This window comes from Hermetia illucens, chromosome 1 (assembly GCF_905115235.1).
Source record: "Hermetia illucens chromosome 1, iHerIll2.2.curated.20191125, whole genome shotgun sequence".
Taxonomy (NCBI): Eukaryota; Metazoa; Arthropoda; class Insecta; order Diptera; family Stratiomyidae; genus Hermetia; species Hermetia illucens.
The window spans coordinates 216,589,053-216,611,550 of record NC_051849.1 but is presented as its reverse complement, the minus strand read 5'-3'; the positions used below and the strand labels follow the sequence as shown (position 1 = coordinate 216,611,550).

The window sequence follows — 22,498 nt, the reverse complement described above, 5'->3', positions numbered from 1 at the left end:
TTGTCATCAACGTTAAGCCATTCACCACAAACCGAACGTAGACCATCCATAATGGTCCAGCTAAATATCTAGCTGGTCGCATTTAACTCCTCGTTCAAAAAGTAACACATTACCGACATCAAAACAGTCCACACTTTGGTGCGTTTCAAAAAGGTTCGGAACAAGGACGTTTTGCATTGTAAAAACTGCAAACGAGTGGGTCACGCAGTAACCAACTGCCAGCTTTCCTACGGCTGCATGAAATCTGACCAGGTTTGACGTTCGGGTGAATGCCCTAAGACACCCAAGCAAACACCAGTGAACTTAAGAAGGGCAAAAAAGATGTCCGAAAAGTGCATTAGATCCTAGAGGAAAAGCAACTAAACTGTTTCTATTTTTTATATGTATGTTAGGCGTGGATAAAATCTACAAACTGATCCCCTTTCGTTCCCTTAACTAGAACAACCTAATTTCGCAAACATAAACGAACCCTAAGGTGCATACCACTTTGAAATAGATACTCTAGGCAGTCCTCTCCCTCTCACCCACGGAGTAATCCTTTTCTTTGAGAGATGAATCCGCGAAAAAATTGTAACCCTATGTACCCCTACCCGAGCCGACCCCGCTTGTGAACGGGACAGAAGAAGAAGAAGAAGTACCCCTACCGCCTTCACAAACGCCTTTTCGACATTGAAATGAACCCCGAAACTTCCAAGAAAATCAGGCAAATTTGTTCTCATCTGGGCAAACAAACCTCAATCCTACCACAAAACATCTCCACTCCCGAACAGACGATCATCATTACCAACCACTTCCGTGAAACTCATTACTGTATCCTTCATATTCGCGACCTATGCTTCGAAAAAGTTGGCAGTGAATCTATAGAACAACTTCCCATCCGTACCAACTTCTTAGTATCCTCAGTCTAGGTAAAACCTTTTCCACAACCTCGTATTCCCAAAACCAATCCCCAAACCAAAACCAAGTTGAAAATGTTCCTTCCATCCCCTTTGCCAGTTCAAGTACCATTACGGCCTCGAAAAAGAAGTAATCAGTCAGACTAGTTAGGCAAACTACCTTCTGTAGTCCTAAAAAAATGCACTCGCGTCATCTGCACCACGCTCTACTCAATCATCAGCAACTGCCTCCTTAATGCCCGCTTCCCTACTGATTGGAAGAGTGGTCACATGACTCCTAAAAACTACGTTAGCGTGCTTAACCCCGATATTTGCAGGCCTATGGCAATCCTATCTTCCTCCATATTTTCGTGTGGACCACTAAATCCTTCACTGGCGAACACTGTGACTCCGATAACTTTCCACGAGTTTTAATTCGCCAACTGCACTAAACACTCGGTTGAGCACGCACTTCTTGTCTTCATTCATGCAATCAATCGAAGGACACTCACCATAGCCTGTCTGCTAGATCTGAGAATAGCTTTCGACTCCGCAAGACAATAAGGACTCGCTTTCGAACTTTCTACCCAAACCCCTGAAATCTAATACTAAGTTTTCTAGATGGGCCGAAATCCTTAGTCAATGTCCAACAACAACTTTCTCCTTCCTATACATGCCTGAAATTCCTCAAGGTCCACTCCTTTCTGCAGCTTTTTTCTCTCTGTTCACCACAGACATTCCCAAGCCAACACCACATCCAAGTCCCACCCACATCGTCTAACATACGAATGACCTTATCTTCTACATTTCTACACAAGATATTTCCGGTGGTGAAGCTCGTCTCAACTCTTATTTTCGTGCTCCGGAGTGACAATGAACTCTTTCCCAGACACTCAATATTTCGAAAAAACAACTACTCAAAAAATTGAGAAGGTTTGCTATCCGACCACTCCTCATTTTCGGCTTCATTTTCTGATCCGATAGCTTCCCGGAAAAGTGTTCTTTTCGCAATGGCAACTTCATACGTTTCCCCAAATGGGAAGGGAACTCAACGGAGGATTAGGAGTCCCAGCGGCTTGAGCTAGGCTTTCTACTTCTGAGTGCACTGAGTATTCACTGTGCTGAGTTACCTGCCAATATCCTTGAAAAAAGTTGAACGTCTCATTAGAAAAAAGTCCATCCTAAAAAGGCTCCGGATGACTTAATAGTTATCACAACGGAATATCGTGGTTCAAACCTGTCAGGTTACAGCAGTGTGTGAGATTCTCATCCGTTAAAACCGCCCTTACTTCTCCACCCATATTCCCTATTCCTGGATCACCGTGGAGTATTACTTCACAAGGAAGGCTCCTGTTTTCCCCAGCACAAGCAAGCCATGCGTTCGTCGCACTTTTTGGGCTCGATCCAATTTCAGTAACTTTCCTATATTGCAGTCACTGTTGCGTTTATTGCACTCCAATTGTTTCCGACCCCAGCAACTGCTCCACGAGATTATGGGTCCTATAACTGCATTGAGGTCGTCGTTTAACCTCCCTCTTTCAATCACGAATCTCATGCAACGAAACATAACATTCTCTGGGTCCTCAGGTGTAGCGGTGCCTCCGGGACAGTGTTAGGTAGTAATTCAATTTTCGGTGCCTTCGCTCAACCCATCTCTCAATACTCGAGATCAGCGGCTATTTTAAGAATTATCCACCCATTGCTGCCATCTCCTATATAGCTCTTTCCTAGAGGATTTTAGGAAGCGTGCACTCACTTCGTCCATATTCGCCCTCCTTCGCTGGTAGAGGCAGTGGACCTCATTCGCTAGAAAATCCAAGGGAATCATCCCCGCGATGACACACACTGCCTCACCGGGTACTGTGTCCACTCCACACACATATTCTTTCGGCCGGTCGTCCACCTCCTACCAATAAAGTCCCTCCGAAAGTAACTCTCAATTAACCAAGCTAAGTAACCAAGAACACGCAGTGTAGCCAAGGTGCGTTTAACCCAACCCCAATTAGCTAAGTTAAAAGCATTTCTAATATCCAGCGTCACCACCGCGCTCTCCGAAAGCGACACTGACGCTCCGATAGACCACCCGCTACTATATCACCCTCTCCAACATCTTCCCCATAGTGTTTAAAAGAGAGATAGAATGCAGAATGTGCGCCACGTGGTTTTTGAGACGTCAGTACCAGAACCAACCTCTACCTTTTCTACTGGCCGGAAACACTCCTTCCCTTCGGAATCCCGTCCAATCCCAGAACCTTGTTATCCCCAATTCTTTCACAGGCCTCACGTAGTTCCTCCTCGGTCACCCTTGGAATTATGGGAACTGTTGGTTGATCTCCACTTTCTTTCTGTTATGGCGAAAGGATTGCTATTATTTTGAAGAAGAGTCACCGCACGTCATTTAGGGTGATTTTTGTCAACGAATATTATTCATTACAACCTTGTAGCAGCGCCCCAATGGTCCAAGCGTAACTGTTTGTAGCAATTCCGCTTACTTTTCCATATAACCTTCTTAAGGCTACTTCGAAGATAACAGTATTTTTTCTCCGACTGCCGATTTTCTGGCTCCACCCTTGCAGACACGATGACCTCAACAATGAGATTTCTTGTTCCCACCAGTAGTTTGGCTTCCTACTGTGGTGGAACGCCCGTCCCGGCATTATAGATTTGCATACTTCATTTACTCGCTGACATAGCTGACTCGCTTTTTCCAGCGCCGTTTCCTTCGAGTCGTTACCTCCTCCTTCTAAAGCCACCGGGATTGTCTCTTCCTCGAAAGCTCCAGTAGACCAACCAACTATCCTGGTTTTCTCACTTATGTTGCTCATTCGATTGTCGCCTCTTCCGTTTCTGATGTCAAAAAAGATAGTCTGGTGGTCACTGTGGGTTTAGTGGCGCGAGACGATCCCTCTAGCCAACGAGGTACTGAGGTAAGTCAAATCGACAATCAGGTCTAGCCCTCTACCTCGAACTGTGGGCACGCATCCAACGATGTCTAGTTCCACGAAGTTTTTGAGCCAGATTTGGCTCCTGGTGTTCGTCAATCGACTTCCCTAGTCCAAGGCCCACACGTTGGAATCGCCAGCAATAAATTTGGGCATTTTGTCTCTAGCGTCCAAACCAAACTATCTAACATCTTCTCATATTACGTAAGTGTTGCACTAGGAGGAGCATAACAACTGTAGATAAGGACGCCGTTAATTTCTGCCCTTGCAAAGCCGGCTCCCGATAATATGACTGTTTTTTTAAATGGCTTGCCGTCTGCATTCCCACATTGCCGCGTTTCCAGATAAGTCTTTCACCCACGTACCACTACTGAAAGTCCATATTCGACTGATTTGCGGGAGCAAGTCTTGAGCTACTACTTGAGCTAATGGTTGAGATTGATTTACATCAACCTCATTTAGCCCTACAATTCAGCTCCCTCCTATATGCCGGCTGTCCACACCCTTTTGCCCTTTCACAGCATGCTTCGTAGATCTCCAGTACATAAGGTGCCCCTCTTTTCCGCACTTTCTGCACGCGGCATGCTGCTGCAACGAGAACGAAATTGAAGTTTCCGAAACATCTCTTTAGTGGTACTGGCTCCCTGAGTCAACACACGACCCAACCTATTCTTGCCTTGCCCAAGGTAATCAGTATAACCTCGAGTATAACCGTTAAGCTAATAATAGCGTTCTGTGTGCCTCCATACCCCTTCTTCATCCTCTTTATAGCGCTATCTTCTCTTTCGCTAAGGTTGGATTGTTCCCTTAACGCAGAACAGATATCCTCTCTTGAGGTAACCTTGTCTAGCTCGATTAATACCTCTTGCTTTCCAGCTTTTTTTCTGCTTGTTCAACTAACACCTTTTTAAACCTGGTTTGTGTCTAGAGCAAGTGAAAATCCAAAGGATTTGTTTAGCTCGAACATCAAGCCCCATTCTGCGTAAGCCTGATACGACTGACCCTGCCGCCCAGGAATGTCAATACCGATGTAAGGTACGTCTGCTTTCTTGGAAATGATGATTATTTCTGGACGAATATTCTTTTTATCCTTTTGCCGCTTTTTGCCGTTTTTTGCCGGGCTTACGAACTCTCATTTTTCAAAGTTAGGGCCATCATCGAAAAAGTTCCCGCAACTTTCGCCAGCTCAACTTTCTTCAACCTAAATGATTTTCTCTTCTTGGGTACCAAGGGGTTCAATTATTCTGTCCCTAATCCATTTCCCCGTTTGACTTTACCACAGGTTGCTTGGGCGGTTTTTCTCCTGCACCGCCCCAATGTTAGACAAATTAATGCTCCCTATTAGAGCCTGTTATTTTTGCGTTCGCCCAGACAAAGGAACGCTGTTGCAGTTTCCTACCTTCTACGCTCGCCTTTCACATCAGCAATAATCATCCCAATCCAGGGACTATCCAAATTCTTTTCCGAGTCCTGCGATGAATTCTGACTGCCTGAATGTTGCCCTCGATAGTGACCTTCCAAATGTTGAACTCTTGCGAAAAGAATCCGGTATGGTTCTCATTTCCACTCCACTAAGATCTTTTGTAGAACTAGATGCCAAAGTAGTCAAGTTGCCCACTACTGAGGCACTGCGGCCGTCCGATACCAACTGGACAAACAATGCGGTGTTTAGCCACTCGCCTTGAAGAGACTGGGACAACACAAGATAAGAATATCGCTGCTGTTGGCCAAGATGTCGAATAGAAGCCCAGAACATCGACCAGATGGCATGCCACGCAATTGGCATTAGCCAACAGGACGTTTCAATGGCGTACACTGCTCGAGCCTCAACCGATTTTTGTGGCTAGATCCCCAGATTTAAACATTCCAAACTTCTTTCCACGGGGTTTTTTGAGGTTATAGGTTTTGCCTCAACAAGCTTCAAACTCTTGAAGCCCTTAAGGAAAATATTCGCTAGGAATACAAGAAACTTAAAATGCCATAAAACGGGCCCGTAAGGTCCTCAAAAATTACGTCAAAAGAAAACGAAAATGAAGTTTGCTAGCACCCTTCGAGGCACAGATCCTAATTGAATTGTAGCGCCATCGATTACTCATATTATTAAAAGAATTCCACGGTATAATTTGGTCTCTTATTTAAAGTTGAAACCGCTGCCAGTAAAAACCCTCAAACCATTGTGCTATATTTTGGATATACTCGTTATTCTGAGAATCTAATATTTCTCAAAGTGTTAAAAAACGTAGCTGTGACAATGACTCCAAAACCTGGAAAGGATTACCCTCGAATGGATTTGTACGGACTCAAGAGCGTTCTTCCACCATATCAAAAGTATTCGAAAAACTCCTACTTCAGAGACTATTGCCAAACCTACCAGGCAGCAACCTGATACCAAACCATCAATTTGGATTTAAAAGCCAGCACTGCATAATAGACCAGGTTTACCGGAATCTATCAGAAATAAGCAATGCTCTTAAAGGAAACAGATATTACACACCCACATTTTGGTTTGGTTAGTTTGATTTTGGCCTTATTAATACGTAGAATCCCGCCTACTCCCTGGCTGTTATCATAAACGGTAAAAATCGTATTTAACGAAACGTAGATCGTAGATGAGACACAAAGATATTCCTACAAAGTTGAAATGCAATCTAAGGAAGTAGAAAACGAGTTTCATTCTCAAGCAAAAATCACACACCGCAGATGACGTGATCACGGTGTACAACTCGACAGAAGGTTCATTTGGATGCGGTACATAGAAACAAAGATCCCCTTCCCCTGAAATTTAAGTTTAAAAACATTTTGTCGACACCCTACAAAAAAAATCCTGTCTTCCTATGGGACTCATTAACGAGGCCCTCCTAACATTCATCTGCTGGACCCGTTTCAGTCCAACTGTGAGATGTTTCGGCGCAACGGTGAGATGTTCTCGGGTGGTCCCTGGTATTTCCGTAATACCTACTTTTACAAAAGAAGAAGAAGAAGATTTGAGTGCTCAGTTAGTAAATGTTGAGCCCGACTGAAGAGTCACCACAGCACAATGGCTCAGAGGATTATGTCCACATGAAATTAAAGACGCTGAAAACCCTTTGGACCTGTCAAGAGGTGTCTACACAAATTACAAATTAAAAACTTTTATTTTAACTTCTTTAAAAATGATTTTTTCTTGATTTAAAAAATTTAAATTTGTTTTTAATTTAATTAATTTTTCCGAGTTATCACAATCTCGGCAGATGCCGGATTTTACCTAATACTAGCACTAAGTGTCAAGCATTTAGGCTCGGACGATCCTACCTACTTTAAAAACTAAAAGGGGCACTGGTGGTGGTGGCCGGTGGTAGGTCAGTGGGAGAATCCGTCGAGTACTCCCCGCAACATCGAGCACGTATGCAGAATGGTGTACTTCTGCATGGTTTGAACCAGACTGTGCGAAAGTCCCAGGACATCAAGGGAAGCCGTCAGGGATTTAGGTACAATACCTGTAGCTGACAATATTACGGGAACTACGACCACCCGCTCGAGACGCCAAGTTTCTTTGATTTCCCGAGCCAATGGCTCATAGTTCACCTTCTCCTCCACATATTTCCGTCCAATGTTGCTATTATGGGGGATAGCAACATCAATAATATACGCGGAGCGACCCGCCTTGTCAACTAACAGTACGTCAGGCTTATTGTGTGCGGTATGGCGATCAGTCAGAACTTGCCGGTCCCAATACATACTGCAAGCAGAACTATCAAGTACTGCTTGCGGCTCATATCGGTAAACCGGACATGTTCCCGTGATCAGCCCATGCTTATATGCAAGGTTTTGATGGATAACCTTACATACAGCATTATGCCTGATTGTGTATTGCACCGGTGCCATAACAATACAGCCAGAAATGAGATGGTCCAACGTCTCTAACGCCGAACCACAAATTCTGCACTGGTCGTTCTCCACCCGTTCTTTCATGATGAGCTTTTTATAAGCTCGGGCGGCGACCACGCCATCCTGAACGGCACACATGAACCCCTCCGTCTCAGCAAAGAGCTCCGCAGCACACAGCCATCTGTTGGACAGATGCAAATCGACAAATGGCTACCAAAGACAATTCACGTGTTTACCGTGCATTGCCTTCGACGTCCATTCATCGATCCGCTCCTGGTCCGACTTCACCCCACTCAGAGGATTGAAAGATGGATCCTTCAAGTTAAGTGGAGTCAGCCTACATTCTGCTTTACGGATAGCCGCATGTAAGGGACTCGCCTGCTCTTTGCTATAAAAATAAGCGCGCAGCGAGACGACTTGGTGATGATGTTGTGCCGCCACGTCAAACACGATGTCCGATGTCACGAGGCAGGTTCATCCTCTCCACGGCAGACTTTGGGTGATGCATTCGGAATTTGGACATAGTTGTCCGCATCCGCCGCTGGACGTTTTCCAGATCGGTCTTCGTCCACGGCAATATTCCAAATGCATAAGCCAGTGAAGGGATTCAATGCGCTTATTTTATTCTTCCCCGAGAGATGCGATTTCAGCACCAGCTTTACACGTCGCAGGAATTCGGACAGCAGAGCTTCTTTCAGGTCACCAACTCGAGCATGGGTTCCTTGCAGAATTCCTAGGTACTTGTAGAAGTCTGGCTCGGTCATAGCTTCGACGTGGAGGTCACCAATGCTATGTCCGGCATGTGGCTCGTGATGACCTTTGCGGATGGCTTGGATTCGACATTCGTTTTGAGAATGAAGGGGGTCCTAAGTCCGGCTTCGGATTCGACACTTGTCTAATCCAAACTCCATCCGAATATCACGGCTGAACATGTCTATTATTCACAACAGACTTCTAAGATGGTTGTCAGTACCAGCATACAGCTTGATGTCATCTAAGTACATCAAGTGTGTCAGTTCGCACTTAGCACGTAGGCCATACTTTATTGCAAAACCATGCCCTCTAGCATTATTCAGTAGCCATGAAAGGGGGTTCAGTGCCATACAAAACCAAAGGGGACTCAACGAATCCCCTTGGAAGATGCCCCTCCGTATACGGATGGGCTCTGAGGTATTAGCACCCTCAGATGTACGCACTGATAAGGTGGTATGCCATCCTTCCATGACTGTCGCCAAAAACTTTATTAGTTTCGGATCAGGGCGATACAGATGTAGGATGTCGATTAGCCAGGTGTGCGGAACGCTGTCGAAAGCCTTAGCATAATCGATATAGCAACTGAAGAGGTTTCTCTGGCCTCTAGTTGCTTGTCCTACAACTACCGAGTCGATAATGAGTTGCTCTTTGCAACCCCTTGACCCAACTCGGCAGCCCTTCTGCTCCTCGGACAGAATGTTGTTGGTCTCGAGGTGTGCATTGATCCTTCCACTAATAATGGACGTGATAAATTTATAGAGGGTTGGTAAGCAAGTGATCGGTCTTGTGTCTGCGGGGTCCTGCACCGTGTCCTTCTTAGGGATAAGGTAGGTAATCCCCGCAGTGAGGAAAGGTGGAAATTCCTCCGGCCGACTCATGACCTCATTTATACTGCTTGCCAACCGACTGTGTACGCTGGTAAATTTCTTATACCAGAAATTCTGCACCCGATCCAGACCTGGGCCCCTCCAGTTCTTCGAGATGTTTATGGCTCGTCGAACTTCCTCTTCGGTAACATCCGCAAAATTCATGCCAGGTGTATTGGCATGGCGGGTGCCTTCGGCGGTGATCCACTCAGCATGATGGGCAGGTAATCCTCAAAGTCCACCCCAATACTCTTTCCGTCACCGAGAACTGTATTGTCTGGGCGCTCTGTTGGGATTCGTTGAGAGATCTGAAAAAGCTCCGCTGGTTCCTCGCGCATGTTGCATTCTGGACACATCTGGAATAACTTTCGCCATACCGTCGTAACCGACTGCATATGACAGAAAGTTTCTTTTTAGTGTGTCCAGAATTTCAACAACGGGTGTCTCACAGGGGATGGCATAGTTCCGCTAAACCCTCTGCATTTTATTTCTCACCCGTCGGCTGGCATTGCCAGTGCTGATCTGAATCAGTCTAGCAATGTCCTGCCTTAGTGAGTCCCGCCGACGTTCCAGACGAATTTTCCATGGTGGATCTCTTTTGTCACTCAAACCAATATCGCGAAAGCGAATCTTCTGACCGTGCAATCTGATAGCCGTAACTGCACCACAATACACAAGTGATTCTAGTTGCAGCAGCGACATATCAGCACACAGTCGAGATGCAATCTCATCATTGATTTGAGATAGAATTCCCGGAGTTGCTGGAGATGCGTAGAGCCTGGGAATACCTGGTCTATGCAAAGGATGCATATTCGAGAATTCTATACACGCTCTTTGGAATTCGTCCCGAACCTCAGCGGAAACCTCAGCTGAACGGTGGAGAAGAGTGCTTCGGAGAGTACTGAACCTGTTGCCTGCAGCGCGGCGTGGTGTTGTTGATGCCGCCGCCTCTGCCCCCATCGACTCTCGGTCACCAGTTTCCCCGATGACTTCAAGTCGAACACGTTCCCTGATGGTGGCCCGGATTGTGTCGCTGCGAGTAATAAAGCGGTACTGGTCTGCGACTCGCTGCACAGTCACGTGCGCGAATTGCGGGAAACGCTCAACGAATCTCTGGTGCAACAAGGGGCGGTAAGATGTTGTACCCGCCCCCGCCGTTATTTCGTAGTAAGAGCGGATGATGAAGAGGTTCATTTCTTCAGTCCATTTCATCCGCTTCCTACACGAACCTGCTGAAGTGGTCGCCACAAATTGTGGCGAAACAGCTGCAGCAGGCGGAGCTGTGCTCCTGGTCGTCGTGGCGCCTAGACGTCGAACCGCCCCACGACTAGCGGTTTCGACGCCGTGCTGTTTACGAGAGTCCGACCCAGTCACCAAGTCAGACGACTCCCGCCGGTTATCCGTACCGGACCTCAAATTTCTCCTTCTTCTCATTGTTGGTAGTGCATTTTATCCCTAGCTGCCAGGTGTTGAGATAGCTTCCTTAGTGAGTAATCTGCAAGACTGCAAAGTTCCTGCACTTTCCTCACCTACCCCCTGAGACGCTGCGGTGGCGTACAGCCATTCAGATTGAAGCTATCCATCCCTCCTCCTTTCACAACCGGGCGTGGGACCGGCTTCGGCGGAGTTTCATTTATTATTATTTAAAAAATTTAAATTTTTATGTTAATTTAATTAATTTTAATTTATCTTTTTTTAATTTAGGAAATTTAAATTTATTTTGATTTAATTAATTTTTAATTTTTTATTTTTTTTTTAATTTAAAAAATTTAAAATAATTAAAATGTTCACTGAAGAAAAAAAAACAAAGTGCGTAATAAATAATTTCCTCTAAAAACTTAAAATAAATTATAAACCAAAAAACAACAATAGCGAACTTTATATGTATCTAATTTTTGATAATTAAACTTAAATTTCTTTCCAATTTTTTCTACTTTCTCCAAACTAGAACCCATCAAAACTGCAGAAACGTTTCGTCTCCAACGAAGAAGGTTTAGTTCACGAATTGGACAGTTTAAAACGACGATCGGTGTAAGGACTCATCGCTTAATTTCCCCAAGGCTCCTATCAATTGCCTACGGAACTTATATATATGCAGCAATTCTATCAATTCATAATACCAAGTAATTTTACGTAATTGAAATTTAAATTTTACATATTTAATTTAAGGAAATCCAACATAATCTCTGATTTGATAGTTATTACATTATCTGAACAAAATAGTATCTTGGCAGGAAATGTAATAGCTACTAAAGTCAAAATACTAATATTTCACATTTTTATATTATAAGCATATTTCTGGAGACTGATTGAAGGCAAGAATGATGAATCCTTTTTTTAAAAAAATATTTGAAAAAAAAATGAATATAAAACACGAAAAAGTTACAAATACTTAAACTTAAATCTTTAAATCTGTAAATATGTGAAAATAATTGCTTTATACACTTTAATTTATCTCTATTAAGAAAAAGTGATCTAGTTTATAAATTCAGAGGAAAATTATTAAAAAAGATTCATTTTAAATTAGCATTACCTTCAGATCTAATGCTCGAGTACATGCGATATTCGTTCCTAAATTTTTAGTTCAATTCAACTGAAGAATCTTTTGACTTATCTGAATATTTTTATTTATTTAGCATGTTTGAAGAGACAAAATTAAATTAATAACAATAAAATTAGTTTTCAGCTTCAGATCCAATGAAGCTTGACCTACGTAACATAGCTTGAAAGATAATATCGCATCGCATTAAAAAAAGATTTATTCGAGGTTTTTGAAATTACTTCTAAATTAAATGGATTAAAAACTGAAGTAAATTTCCGTGGGACAATGAAACGGATTGCCAGGGTCTTATAGCTTCCATGCAAACTGAATGAAATGCTTCCAAAACTCGTTGGTTAACTTTGAAACAGATTTTTCAGTTGCCCAGATTTTTGAGCCTTCGTATCTATTGGTTGAGATATAAGCAAGGTGTTCATTATTCGGCAAGGAGTTTATGAACCAATTCCCCTACTGTCCTTTTTGCAGACTCCTAAAAATCCAAATATGTTACTAACTAGGTCAACACTGCACAATATACAATGTAAGACGGAGATAACTCCCTGAAATCCTTTGAATATTTCTTTGGCTGAAGATTTGTTTTGTACAATTACATGATAAAGTCGCAAAATAATATAGTTGAACCTTTCCCTTTAACTGGCCGCCATTTAACATATTAAAAGGCCAGCAATGCAATTATCGCCCTCCTTAGCATATGACCTATCCACTGCCACATTCGCCAACAAAATACATCGCGTACGCCAGCCAAGTTATCTTAAACCCCTGCACGCATTTACAAGCGGTCTAAATAATCAATGTCACAAATCAACGAATAAGCTGGGTGCCCTTGCTTTCAAGGATATATTGGTAGTCCACCAAATTGTAAGCCAGAATGTACAAAAAATTCAAAATGTCCGCCAAGTCAGCCCTGCGTGAATCAAATAGGCAGTGACCCATGTCTAGGAATTTGCGCTGTCAATGCAAAACGATAAGAAAACCTTAGACAACCAATGAGATATCCGAGATTTGTTTTTTGCTGGAATCAAATCGTTTTATACAGAACACAGACTACTCGAAAGAAGTCGCCCAAATGCAAACAAGCCTATTGCAAATTCCGATCCTTTCACGGGCCTCTTCCGTTTTTGGAACGGGAAAAAATTCTTTTGAGCAAATCAGAAACATCATTGAAATTATTCAAAAGCTGGTGAGTGATTTTCACCCGACGACTGTTTCACCCGAAGGCTGTCAAACAACCAAACTCCCCTGACAGGTTTGCCAGTTGTGAACACCGACTGCGCGAGATAATATGAGGAACCGGACGGCATGTGCTGGAGCTAACCCGAATGCTAGCAGTTCGGGGGCAGAGAACTCAATCAACGACGAAATGTGCGGAACGGAATTGTACTCCGTTGTCCGTCAACACTGATTCAGGAGTGGCAAAGACATTAAAGATTCCATCCACTAGAAATCGGGTTACAACTTTAGCCACGAAACGCCGAATCGGCTCCACGAAAGTAAATTTCGTGATGTGATCAAGCACCACGGTAGCTCCGGCGTTTCCCGATTAATTTCCTGAGTACGGACCGATAAAGTCAATGAACAGCTTCTGAAACGGCCTATCAGAGAGTGGAGTGAAAACCACAGGAGGGCGAAGTGTTTGATTGGGCGCCTTAGTGGTCTTGCACAAAGCACAACTGTCCACATATGGCCTCACTTGTTGAGCAATACAGGACCAAAAGTACAGGCTTTTTAGACTATGTAAGGTCTTAGCAAACCCCGCATGAGCTCACGCTCAATCAAACCCTATATCAACTTACCTAGAACCCAAATTTTCCAACCCGAAGCTTCCTGGAGAGCATCTCCCGAGGCATGTTCTCCTCTGAACTCGGGCTGTCAATAGGACATATTCCGTGATCAGCGACCACCTCAAATTCATGTCTCTCCACGTAGGCCCGGAACTTCTTAATGGCCTGCACGGCAGCCAGACATTCCTGCTCCCTCACCGTATAATTGCGTTGCGCCATGCTAACTTTCTGCGACATAAAAGCAATAGGAGCATCGTCTCCGTCAAGTGTTACTTGAACGAGAACCGCGCCTATGAGGTCTTTGCGGGCGTCGCAATGTATAAAAAACAGTTTGATGAAACCTACATTATGCAGCACCGCCTTCATTTGATGAAACGCTTGGAGCCCATCATCAGTCCATTCAAACCGACGACCCTTACACAGTATATTGGTCAAAGGAGTTGTAACAGCTGCGAAGTAGCGGATGAACCTACGGTACTAGATGTAGACACTCAAGGAACAACGCAACTGTCTCACTGATTTCGAGACCAGAAACTCCACAATAGCCTTTATTTTGTCTGAGTCAGTCCGAGCTACTTCATGTCCGATAATATGCTCCAAGTGTTTCACCTCCTTCCATGCGAAATGGCTTTTGTCCACATTGATAGTCAAACCCGCACTCTTCAGATAAGCAGCAACCTGTGGAAGGATGAGAATGTCGTCCTTGAACGTCTCAGACACGACAAACAAATCATCCACATAGACGAACACTTGATTCCTCAGATGAGCTGGGATCACCTTCACCATTAACTCACTCAATGGAACATTGCACACGAAGGCGGTCTTATCCCTTGACGCCACATCGAGGGGCGCAAGAAGACGTCCTTAAGATCACTACCACAAATTTATTGAGCCCTAGGCAACCGACTCAAGATCCCACCAATGAGCAGCATGGGATAAGCACTCTTTACCGTGCAGAGATTGATGTTACAGGCACCAAGGTAAATTTGTCAACATGCCAAGTTTAACGACCAAGTTTAACCCAAGCGCTTTGCGACTTCTCGACGAACTCCATTTCCAACAGCCGATCTACCTCCGCGTAAAAAAGTTTCTCCACAACTGGCGATACCGGATAGTGACGGTGTTTGATCGATTTGGCATCTCCTGTATCAATGTGATGCAATACCAACAATGTACGTCCTAGTCCTTGTTTCGTGAAAGAGAGAAACATGGTTATCGCAGCTTGCAGCTCAAGCTCCTGCGGGGGCGAAAGTACATGTCGCCGGCTACAGGTGTTATCGACAGTCTCCAAAGCTCTCGAACCCTGCGAAGATGGAATACCGTTTGTTAGAAAATGGCCAGGTGCTAAATTAAAGGGATGATCCAGAACTCCATGTCAGCTGTAGATCCCCCAAACGCGACCTTAGCAGAAACCTTTCCTAGGGTGGAATGAGAAGTCCCATCTGGGCAGTGCGTCCAAGTGCTACTAATGTCGTCCTTTCCTTGTTCAAGTCTTCAGATCTTAACGTATCGCTTTAGTTCGTGATACTTGTCATCCCTAGCTCGGGTTCGACTTTCGATTAGTAGTCGGTAAGCCTCATTTTTCTTGTTAATCGCTTCCAGGCATCATTGATCCATTCGTTACGATTCCTCCATTCTACATGCCCAAGAGTACTTTTAGCTGAACTCTTCATACCATCCCTAATTTTTCGCCATATGTCGTCACTGCTTTCTTCAAGACCAACATGAGGTAGTGTGTCGAAATGGACCTTGATTTGGATGTGTAAGCCACTTTAACCGTGTCGTCTTCCATCTTTTTCACATTGATTTTAGGAGTCCACCTCCTGTGGCTGTGGCTGTTTTAGCCATTCGGCAGCGGTATTCCCTTCTAAACTAGAATGGGCCGAGTCACAGTTAGCACCTCGTAGCGTCCTCACTTGCAATGTGTTTGAGGCAACTATTTTCTGGACGAGGATGTGGTCGATTTGATTGAATGTCTGCCCGTCTGGTGAGGCCCATTTCATTTTATGTATGTTCTTACGGGTGAAGCAAGTGGAGCTCACAGCGAAGTTTTCGCTGCTGGTGAAATCTATTATGTGTTTAATTATAGAGGGTCTGCCCTCTTGTTATGCCTCTACGGAACAGTTCATTGCCAATTTTAGCGTTGAAGTCTCCCTATAATACTTTGATGGCATTGGGGAGCAAGCCGTCAAAAATTCTGTCCACTCGGATCCAGAATCCGCCTTTAACGACGACACCCAATCCTCCGCATCCTCACTCTTTGTGGCTGATATATTTTGTGTAAAGTCCGCAATCATTTAATTCGCTCCCCAGCCATTTCGTTTCCAAGATCGCGAGGATGATAATGTTGTTACGGAATACTTCCTGGAGAAGCTCCCGCAGTGCACCAGTTCAAAAAAGGGATCGCACATTTCAATACCTAAACAAGTCGGGAAACCGAAAGCCCAGGCACCATATAGTGGCAGCCTCCTGATTTTTTTCAGATTTTTCGGTTTGGTAGTTTCTGAGAATGGCCCCCTTAAAGAAGGGATCACTTTCAACCCCGCGCGCTGGACATTCCTCCAACGAATGTCAAAACTAAGATCGGCTTTGAAAAGTACTAATCGAGACCTTTAATTTGATACCCCACATGACTATATTTGATGAAAAAAAATATTACACCCCCCTTTTGCATGTATGAGGACCCCCCCTTAAATTCGACATAAGAGGAAGTAATTCACTGTATGCGTGAGTGTTCACAGTTCCCACCTTTCTGCAAATTCAATCGCTATAACCGTCTCCGAGAAAAATGCGTGTGACGGACAGACAGACAGACAGACAGACAGGCAGACAGACAGACGGACAGACGGACAGACGGACAGACGGACAGACGGACAGACGGACAGACGGACAGACGGACAGACGGACAGACGGACAGACGGACAGACGGACAGACGGACAGACGGACAGACGGACAGACGGACAGACGGACAGACGGACATACAGACAGACAGACAGTAAACCGATTTTAATAAGGTTTTGTGTTTACACAAAAAATGGTCCATTTTAAGTTGGTGAAGTCGTTGCCGTTTGGTTTGTCCAATCCGAGGCTGTATCTTGACTTCCTGGATAAGTTTATATTTTCCGAGAAAGCGTTGTCAAGCGCTTCGCTCAATCCCCTACCAGGAGAGATGGTCTGGATAGTTTTTCTGTTTTAAGGCGCGAAAAGCTCGCCTTCATTCTCCTCCGTTTGCTATTTTGATGGCTAAACAAGCAGTGGTCACCGCGTGGAGGTGAAGGTAGGATTCAATAGCAGAACTGTCGATGTTAAAATAAGGGAATAAGGGAGTCAATTCACAGGACTTGTGCACTCTTCACCAAGTGCAGCCAACTTTTCGTTTTTTTTTTCGAGCGTATCCAAAACCTTTACTTTCTGCTTTACAAATAGAGCTGCATTCTTCCGTTTTCACTCGCGGTAAACTCTATAAAGGCCTAAAAACAAGTTGCCACGAACTGCGGGCCGAACTAGCACACTAGATGAACCACCACAACACAAGTAACTTACTGTCCCCAAAGTTAATTACAGGAGCTCACAAGTGGGAGGGAAATCGGCTAATAAGTTGACCGACAAAACCTCCCACCCTTCCTTAATTGATTTGGCTTCGCCTGTTTATTTGTGATATTCTTCAATATCCACATTTGTCATACCAGTTTGTGTGTCTCCTGTCTGCTTTGTGGAATATATGGCATCCACGTAGTACCTTTTTTTGTCTCCATTTTCATTCCCAATTCTATTTCCATTACACTCTATGATGAGCCTACAGCAGTGGAAAACCACAAAGACGAACTCAAACATCCATGACACGCAGCCAATTCAACCGTCTCTCCGTCAATATTTGGCAGCCAGACATATCCTTTTGCTAAATTTGCATTTGTTTCTCAAGACGCCTCGTTCCAATGCTACTTCTTAACTTAAATTTGAAGATGGAAAAAATTGAAAAGTATCCATTTTGATTTATTTCCGCTCATTTAATGCGATCATCCTACATATCTGCTCGTAAATGGATTACGCCCGATATGGAATTCTTAGGATATTCTTAGGATTTGAAATCGGCTTTCAGTTGAGCTTCTAACGAATTCCAAAATAGATTCAAAATCTATTTCAAATTGTTAAAATGCTTATGGGCTTAAAATTGGATGATACTTTACTAGATATCAATCAATTTGAATATAAAAGTTAATTGACGAGTTTTGGAAATGGCCTATTTGCTATATTTATTGTTATTGAAATGCGAGTGCAAAGCTTTTTTTTAGCTCAAGGAAGCAACACCTTAAAATTAAATCAACGATTAATGAAATCGAATTAAGTATTGTCAATTATGTTATATCTCAGATACTTTATAGAATAATTCAGGTATGTATCAATTAGAATTTTTGCTTCAATTGCAGTAAGTACATATGTGAATAAAATTCGATAAACAGAAAAGATAATGCACGCAGCCACATAGAATTGACATTTAAACTATTTTTTTGGTAAATAAAAACCGAAAAATAGGAAACCATCAATCATTAACTATACAGTTGTATTATAATTATACTTTTATAAAGAAAATTAACTTAGAATTAAAAAGTTGTGTATTTATGTATGCGTTTTTTGCGTAGCTAGAAAGTAGTAAGAAAAGAAAGTGCCAAACTAATTAAAAATTAAATTTTAATTGCACACTGAAAGCTTTTCACTTTTTATATTTTTTTTTAGATTTTGTTGTTTTGAAATAATTTTCAAATATAATTGTCATATTATTCTTTGATTCCACGAATAGTATTATATTCTTTACAGCTATAATCAGAGCAAAGGAAACGTTGATTAATTATTATACCGTGGAGTTCCAAAATCTTCCCAATTATTATTGGATAGATCAAATGCATTCTTCTCATTATTTAACAAATAAATTTAGTTCTTTATATTAAAATCATTTAAATATTAAGAAAATTTATTAAATATAACCTAAAATGATAAAAAATGTGCAATTTGCAATGTAAATTTGATAAATAAATTTTATGACACTAATAATAATTTTTAATTTATTTATGTCAATTTATTTATTTCAATTTATTCATTTATTTATTTTGATTTATTTATTTATTTTTTTTAATTAATTTATTTATTTATTTTAATTTTTGTATTTTTTTATTTTATTGTATTTATTTATTCTAATTTATTAATTAATAATTTTTATAATACTAATAATTTTATAATACTATAATTTGCATTTATAATAAAGTCAATTTTCCAATTCTTTTCGCATAACAATCCATTTTCGCGATTTAAGGCTTTGAAACCATCAACTATCAATGGATAAAAGACGACCTCGAATTTTTGCATACTAATCTAAGTTTTAATTTAATTTTATCTATTTTTTTTTATAACAAATATTGATCTAAAGAAAACCAATGAAGAAGAAATTTTGATAGAAACCCTTCAACGGCAGCTAGAAGCTCGATGTTGTGTAATTTAAAGTATTCATTAGGAACCAGCAAAATATGATAATAATCAATAAAAATACACACGAGTTGATCTTACATATAATGTAAACAATTAATAAAAAAATATAGAGTCATTAATTAAAAAAAAAACAAAACAGACAAACAACGTATAGCTAAACCTATAACGCAACCAAATAATCGAAGTAAGATATAGAGAAAAATCACTCCTTCCAAAATTATCGAATCTGATTTGAATACGTAAACTATGGATGAGATAAGATGTGAAATGGGAGAGAAGTGTAAGAATGTCGTCTTGTTAGATGTAAAAATATATTCGTGAATTGCACATATAGCGTTCAAAAAACTACTAATAAACTTAGAGAATTAGCATTACAGGAAGTTTGTCCCTGTTTTGATTCCTTTGAATGATGTGTCGTACTTTCGAGTGAAACTATTTCATCTTGCTTTACTACCATTCGATGATTTTCGGTTTAGAGCTATTTCATTTTACCTTTTCTAACAAAATTTATTAAAAATTTCCTCTATTTCGAGAGCATGGACTGCAACCAATATCAATATTTAGTGATACGTATTCAAATCAAGCTTTATACTAGTATTTTAGGGTAATTTTATATGCATTAGACCCGCTGTTATCCTTCAGCCCCCACACCCACAAGTTCACACTCTCAAGAACGTTACATAAATATTATAGCACTCGCATTTCATTCAGATGCTACTTCTACGCGCTCCAAGTCAAATAAAATAATAATTCTCATTTTATAGCTATTATTTCCCATCCTCATACCCATCAGCCCTTATTAAGTGTCTGAGATTTCTTCATAGGCACACAGCAACAAGAAGGACTCAGTCTGGAGTGCCTCGGTTCGGTATCGTAAAAACGAAGGAATGTATAATATATATATATATACGTGAATTATTATCGTTGCAGCAAATCCAACATAATGTTGCATATCCCTAGCAACATTGCCTCCTTAATATGAATAAACTCAGTGCGAGGACTCACCATAAAGCAGACCGTATGCTACACATATCCTTTCTTCTTTTCAAGCATAAAAGAGCTCCTTTGTGAATGTGTGTACGAGAGAAATATGATGACTTGCAGTCATCGACTTATCCTGCCAAGGATTTTCTTTCGTTTTTACTGTTTTTAACAAGCGTTTCGTGATATAACGATCCAGACGTATATGCTTTAGCCTGGAGTGCTACTTACCTTTATATAACAAAAATACACATGTGTATGCATCACTTAAAACATCTTGTCTGAAGTTGCTAATTGAAAAGGATGCGAGTATATCAGTTTCCGCGATTCTGCAGAATAAGTGCAAATTTTGATGAACAAATGTGGTCTTGGGGTGCCACTATAAAATAGAAGTGACTCTCATTTGCCATAGCAATGAAAGGTTATGTCAAATTAATTTAATCCTCCACCTTTTTCGTTTCGCCCCAATTCACCAGAAATTAACTTAACGCGCTGTATATATTTGAAACCATGTAAAAATGAATTTTAATTTTAAGAATAAAAGCATTACAAGCAGAAGTCATCTACATGTACCTAATAAAATAAAGTATATATAGAAATATTATGTTATTAAATCTGTAAATAAAACTTTGTAAATTACAAGCAAATTATAGATAATAAAATATGAAAACTACAAAATGAAACATGCACCCATTTGATGGCCTACTACCTATGCAATAGATGAGAATTTTTGAATTTTATCCAATTGGTAATTATTATGCAAAAAAAAATCCCCAACCGTTCAGATACCTATATCAATAGTCCGCTTTGTGCCTACGCTTTTCTTTTAGTTTCCCTGAATGACATTTTATAGTATTAATGATTTTTTAGTTGCCAATGCAAAGTATCTTTTAACTTCTGTTACTAAAATGCCTACACAGCAGAGCTTAGAAATCTACCTACAGAACAAACCATAAATTCTGAAACAAACTTAGCCTCCAGACAACGCTAAAACCAATAAAATGTCAAAAAATATCTTATACTTTTTTGCATATTTACCATTCCCTGTGCTCCCCACTAGAGAATATCGTATACAAATTTTATGACTAGAAATAACCAAATAAATATTCAGATCAATTGTTACTCAAACGGCTTTTAAATTGTAAATAAACAAATAAATAAAAATCATACCGTTAGCATAAAAAAAAACACGAATTAAATATTTGAGAGTTATATTAAAATATCTAAATTTAAAAGTATAATTTTTTTCCTAAGTAAAACTTAAAGAAGAAATTCGAAGGAGGAAAAGGTGAAATTATTGGATGAAGAGCTGTTTTCTGCACAAAATTGTTTGAAATGAAACTATAAAAAAATCTTGTAAATTTATGTATATTTAAGTTAGAAATTTATTCTGTAAAAAAAATACAATTTTAAATGAATATCTTGTACATTATTGACTTATACTAAACGCATCTAGAATAAATTTCAATAATCATAGTTTGAAAACACGTGTAAAATTCAATCCGAAATTTAATCCTGAAATTATTTTTATTATGAAACAAAAGCTTTTGTACATATCTATTTATATAAAAACCTATACAAATGTTAAAAAAAAACTATAAGAATAAAAAAATTAAAAATATATTTTAATTCAATAAAAGAATTTCGGCCACATATTTTATCTCTACATTTTTTATTACTTTTCTAATATATTTTTTTGAAATAATATTGTAAACACTAGTTAAAAGGAATAGATATTTTGTACATTACTAAAACAACAAATCTGTATATTAGCTTTGTAAAAACAATCCTGTAAATATGACAAACTGAAATTATATATATATATATTTATAATAAACAATATAAACTGGTTAAGTGAAAATAAAAATTGTTCAGAAACCAAACAACTATATATACATATTATTATACATTCAAACGAAAAAGAAAAAAATTACATGAAATCAAAATTGACTGATATGCTATTAAATAATCTAAAACATCATGATGTATTAATAAAACAGTATATTATACATATATATTAGCAAATACCGAAAAAAGAACTAACATAAATGCATAAAATAGAAAAATTGCAAATATTTTATTATTCAAATTATACAGAAAAACAAAAAAAACAAAATATGAAGAAAAAACTTAGCGCATTATAACTATATACATTTATTTTGTTAATTGTTAACTTCAAATTCAAATGGAAATTAATTAAAAACAAAAAAAAAACCCTGATAAATAACGGCCAAGGAAAGAAAAAAATGTTGATGGTAATGATGGTAGTGATGTCAATAATATAATATGCAATAGATATGAAAAATTACTATAAAAATAAACTTCATATAAAATATACAAAAACACAAACACAACTGTAAAAAAAATATATATATATATATATGTATATGC

The 22,498-nt window shown here is 40.3% G+C and overlaps 1 protein-coding gene across 1 annotated transcript in view; it reads left to right on the top strand.

The window, feature by feature from the left end:
* Positions 1 to 16,185, top strand: part of LOC119646905 (basic-leucine zipper transcription factor A-like) — a 33,397-nt gene extending 17,212 nt beyond the window's left edge. The window contains exon 3 of the mRNA XM_038047573.1: positions 11,252 to 16,185. Within this exon, the coding sequence (XP_037903501.1) occupies positions 11,252 to 11,338 (87 nt within the window). The 3' untranslated portion in view covers positions 11,339 to 16,185. The remainder of the gene's footprint in view (positions 1 to 11,251) is intronic.
* The last annotated feature ends 6,313 nt before the right edge of the window (positions 16,186 to 22,498 follow it).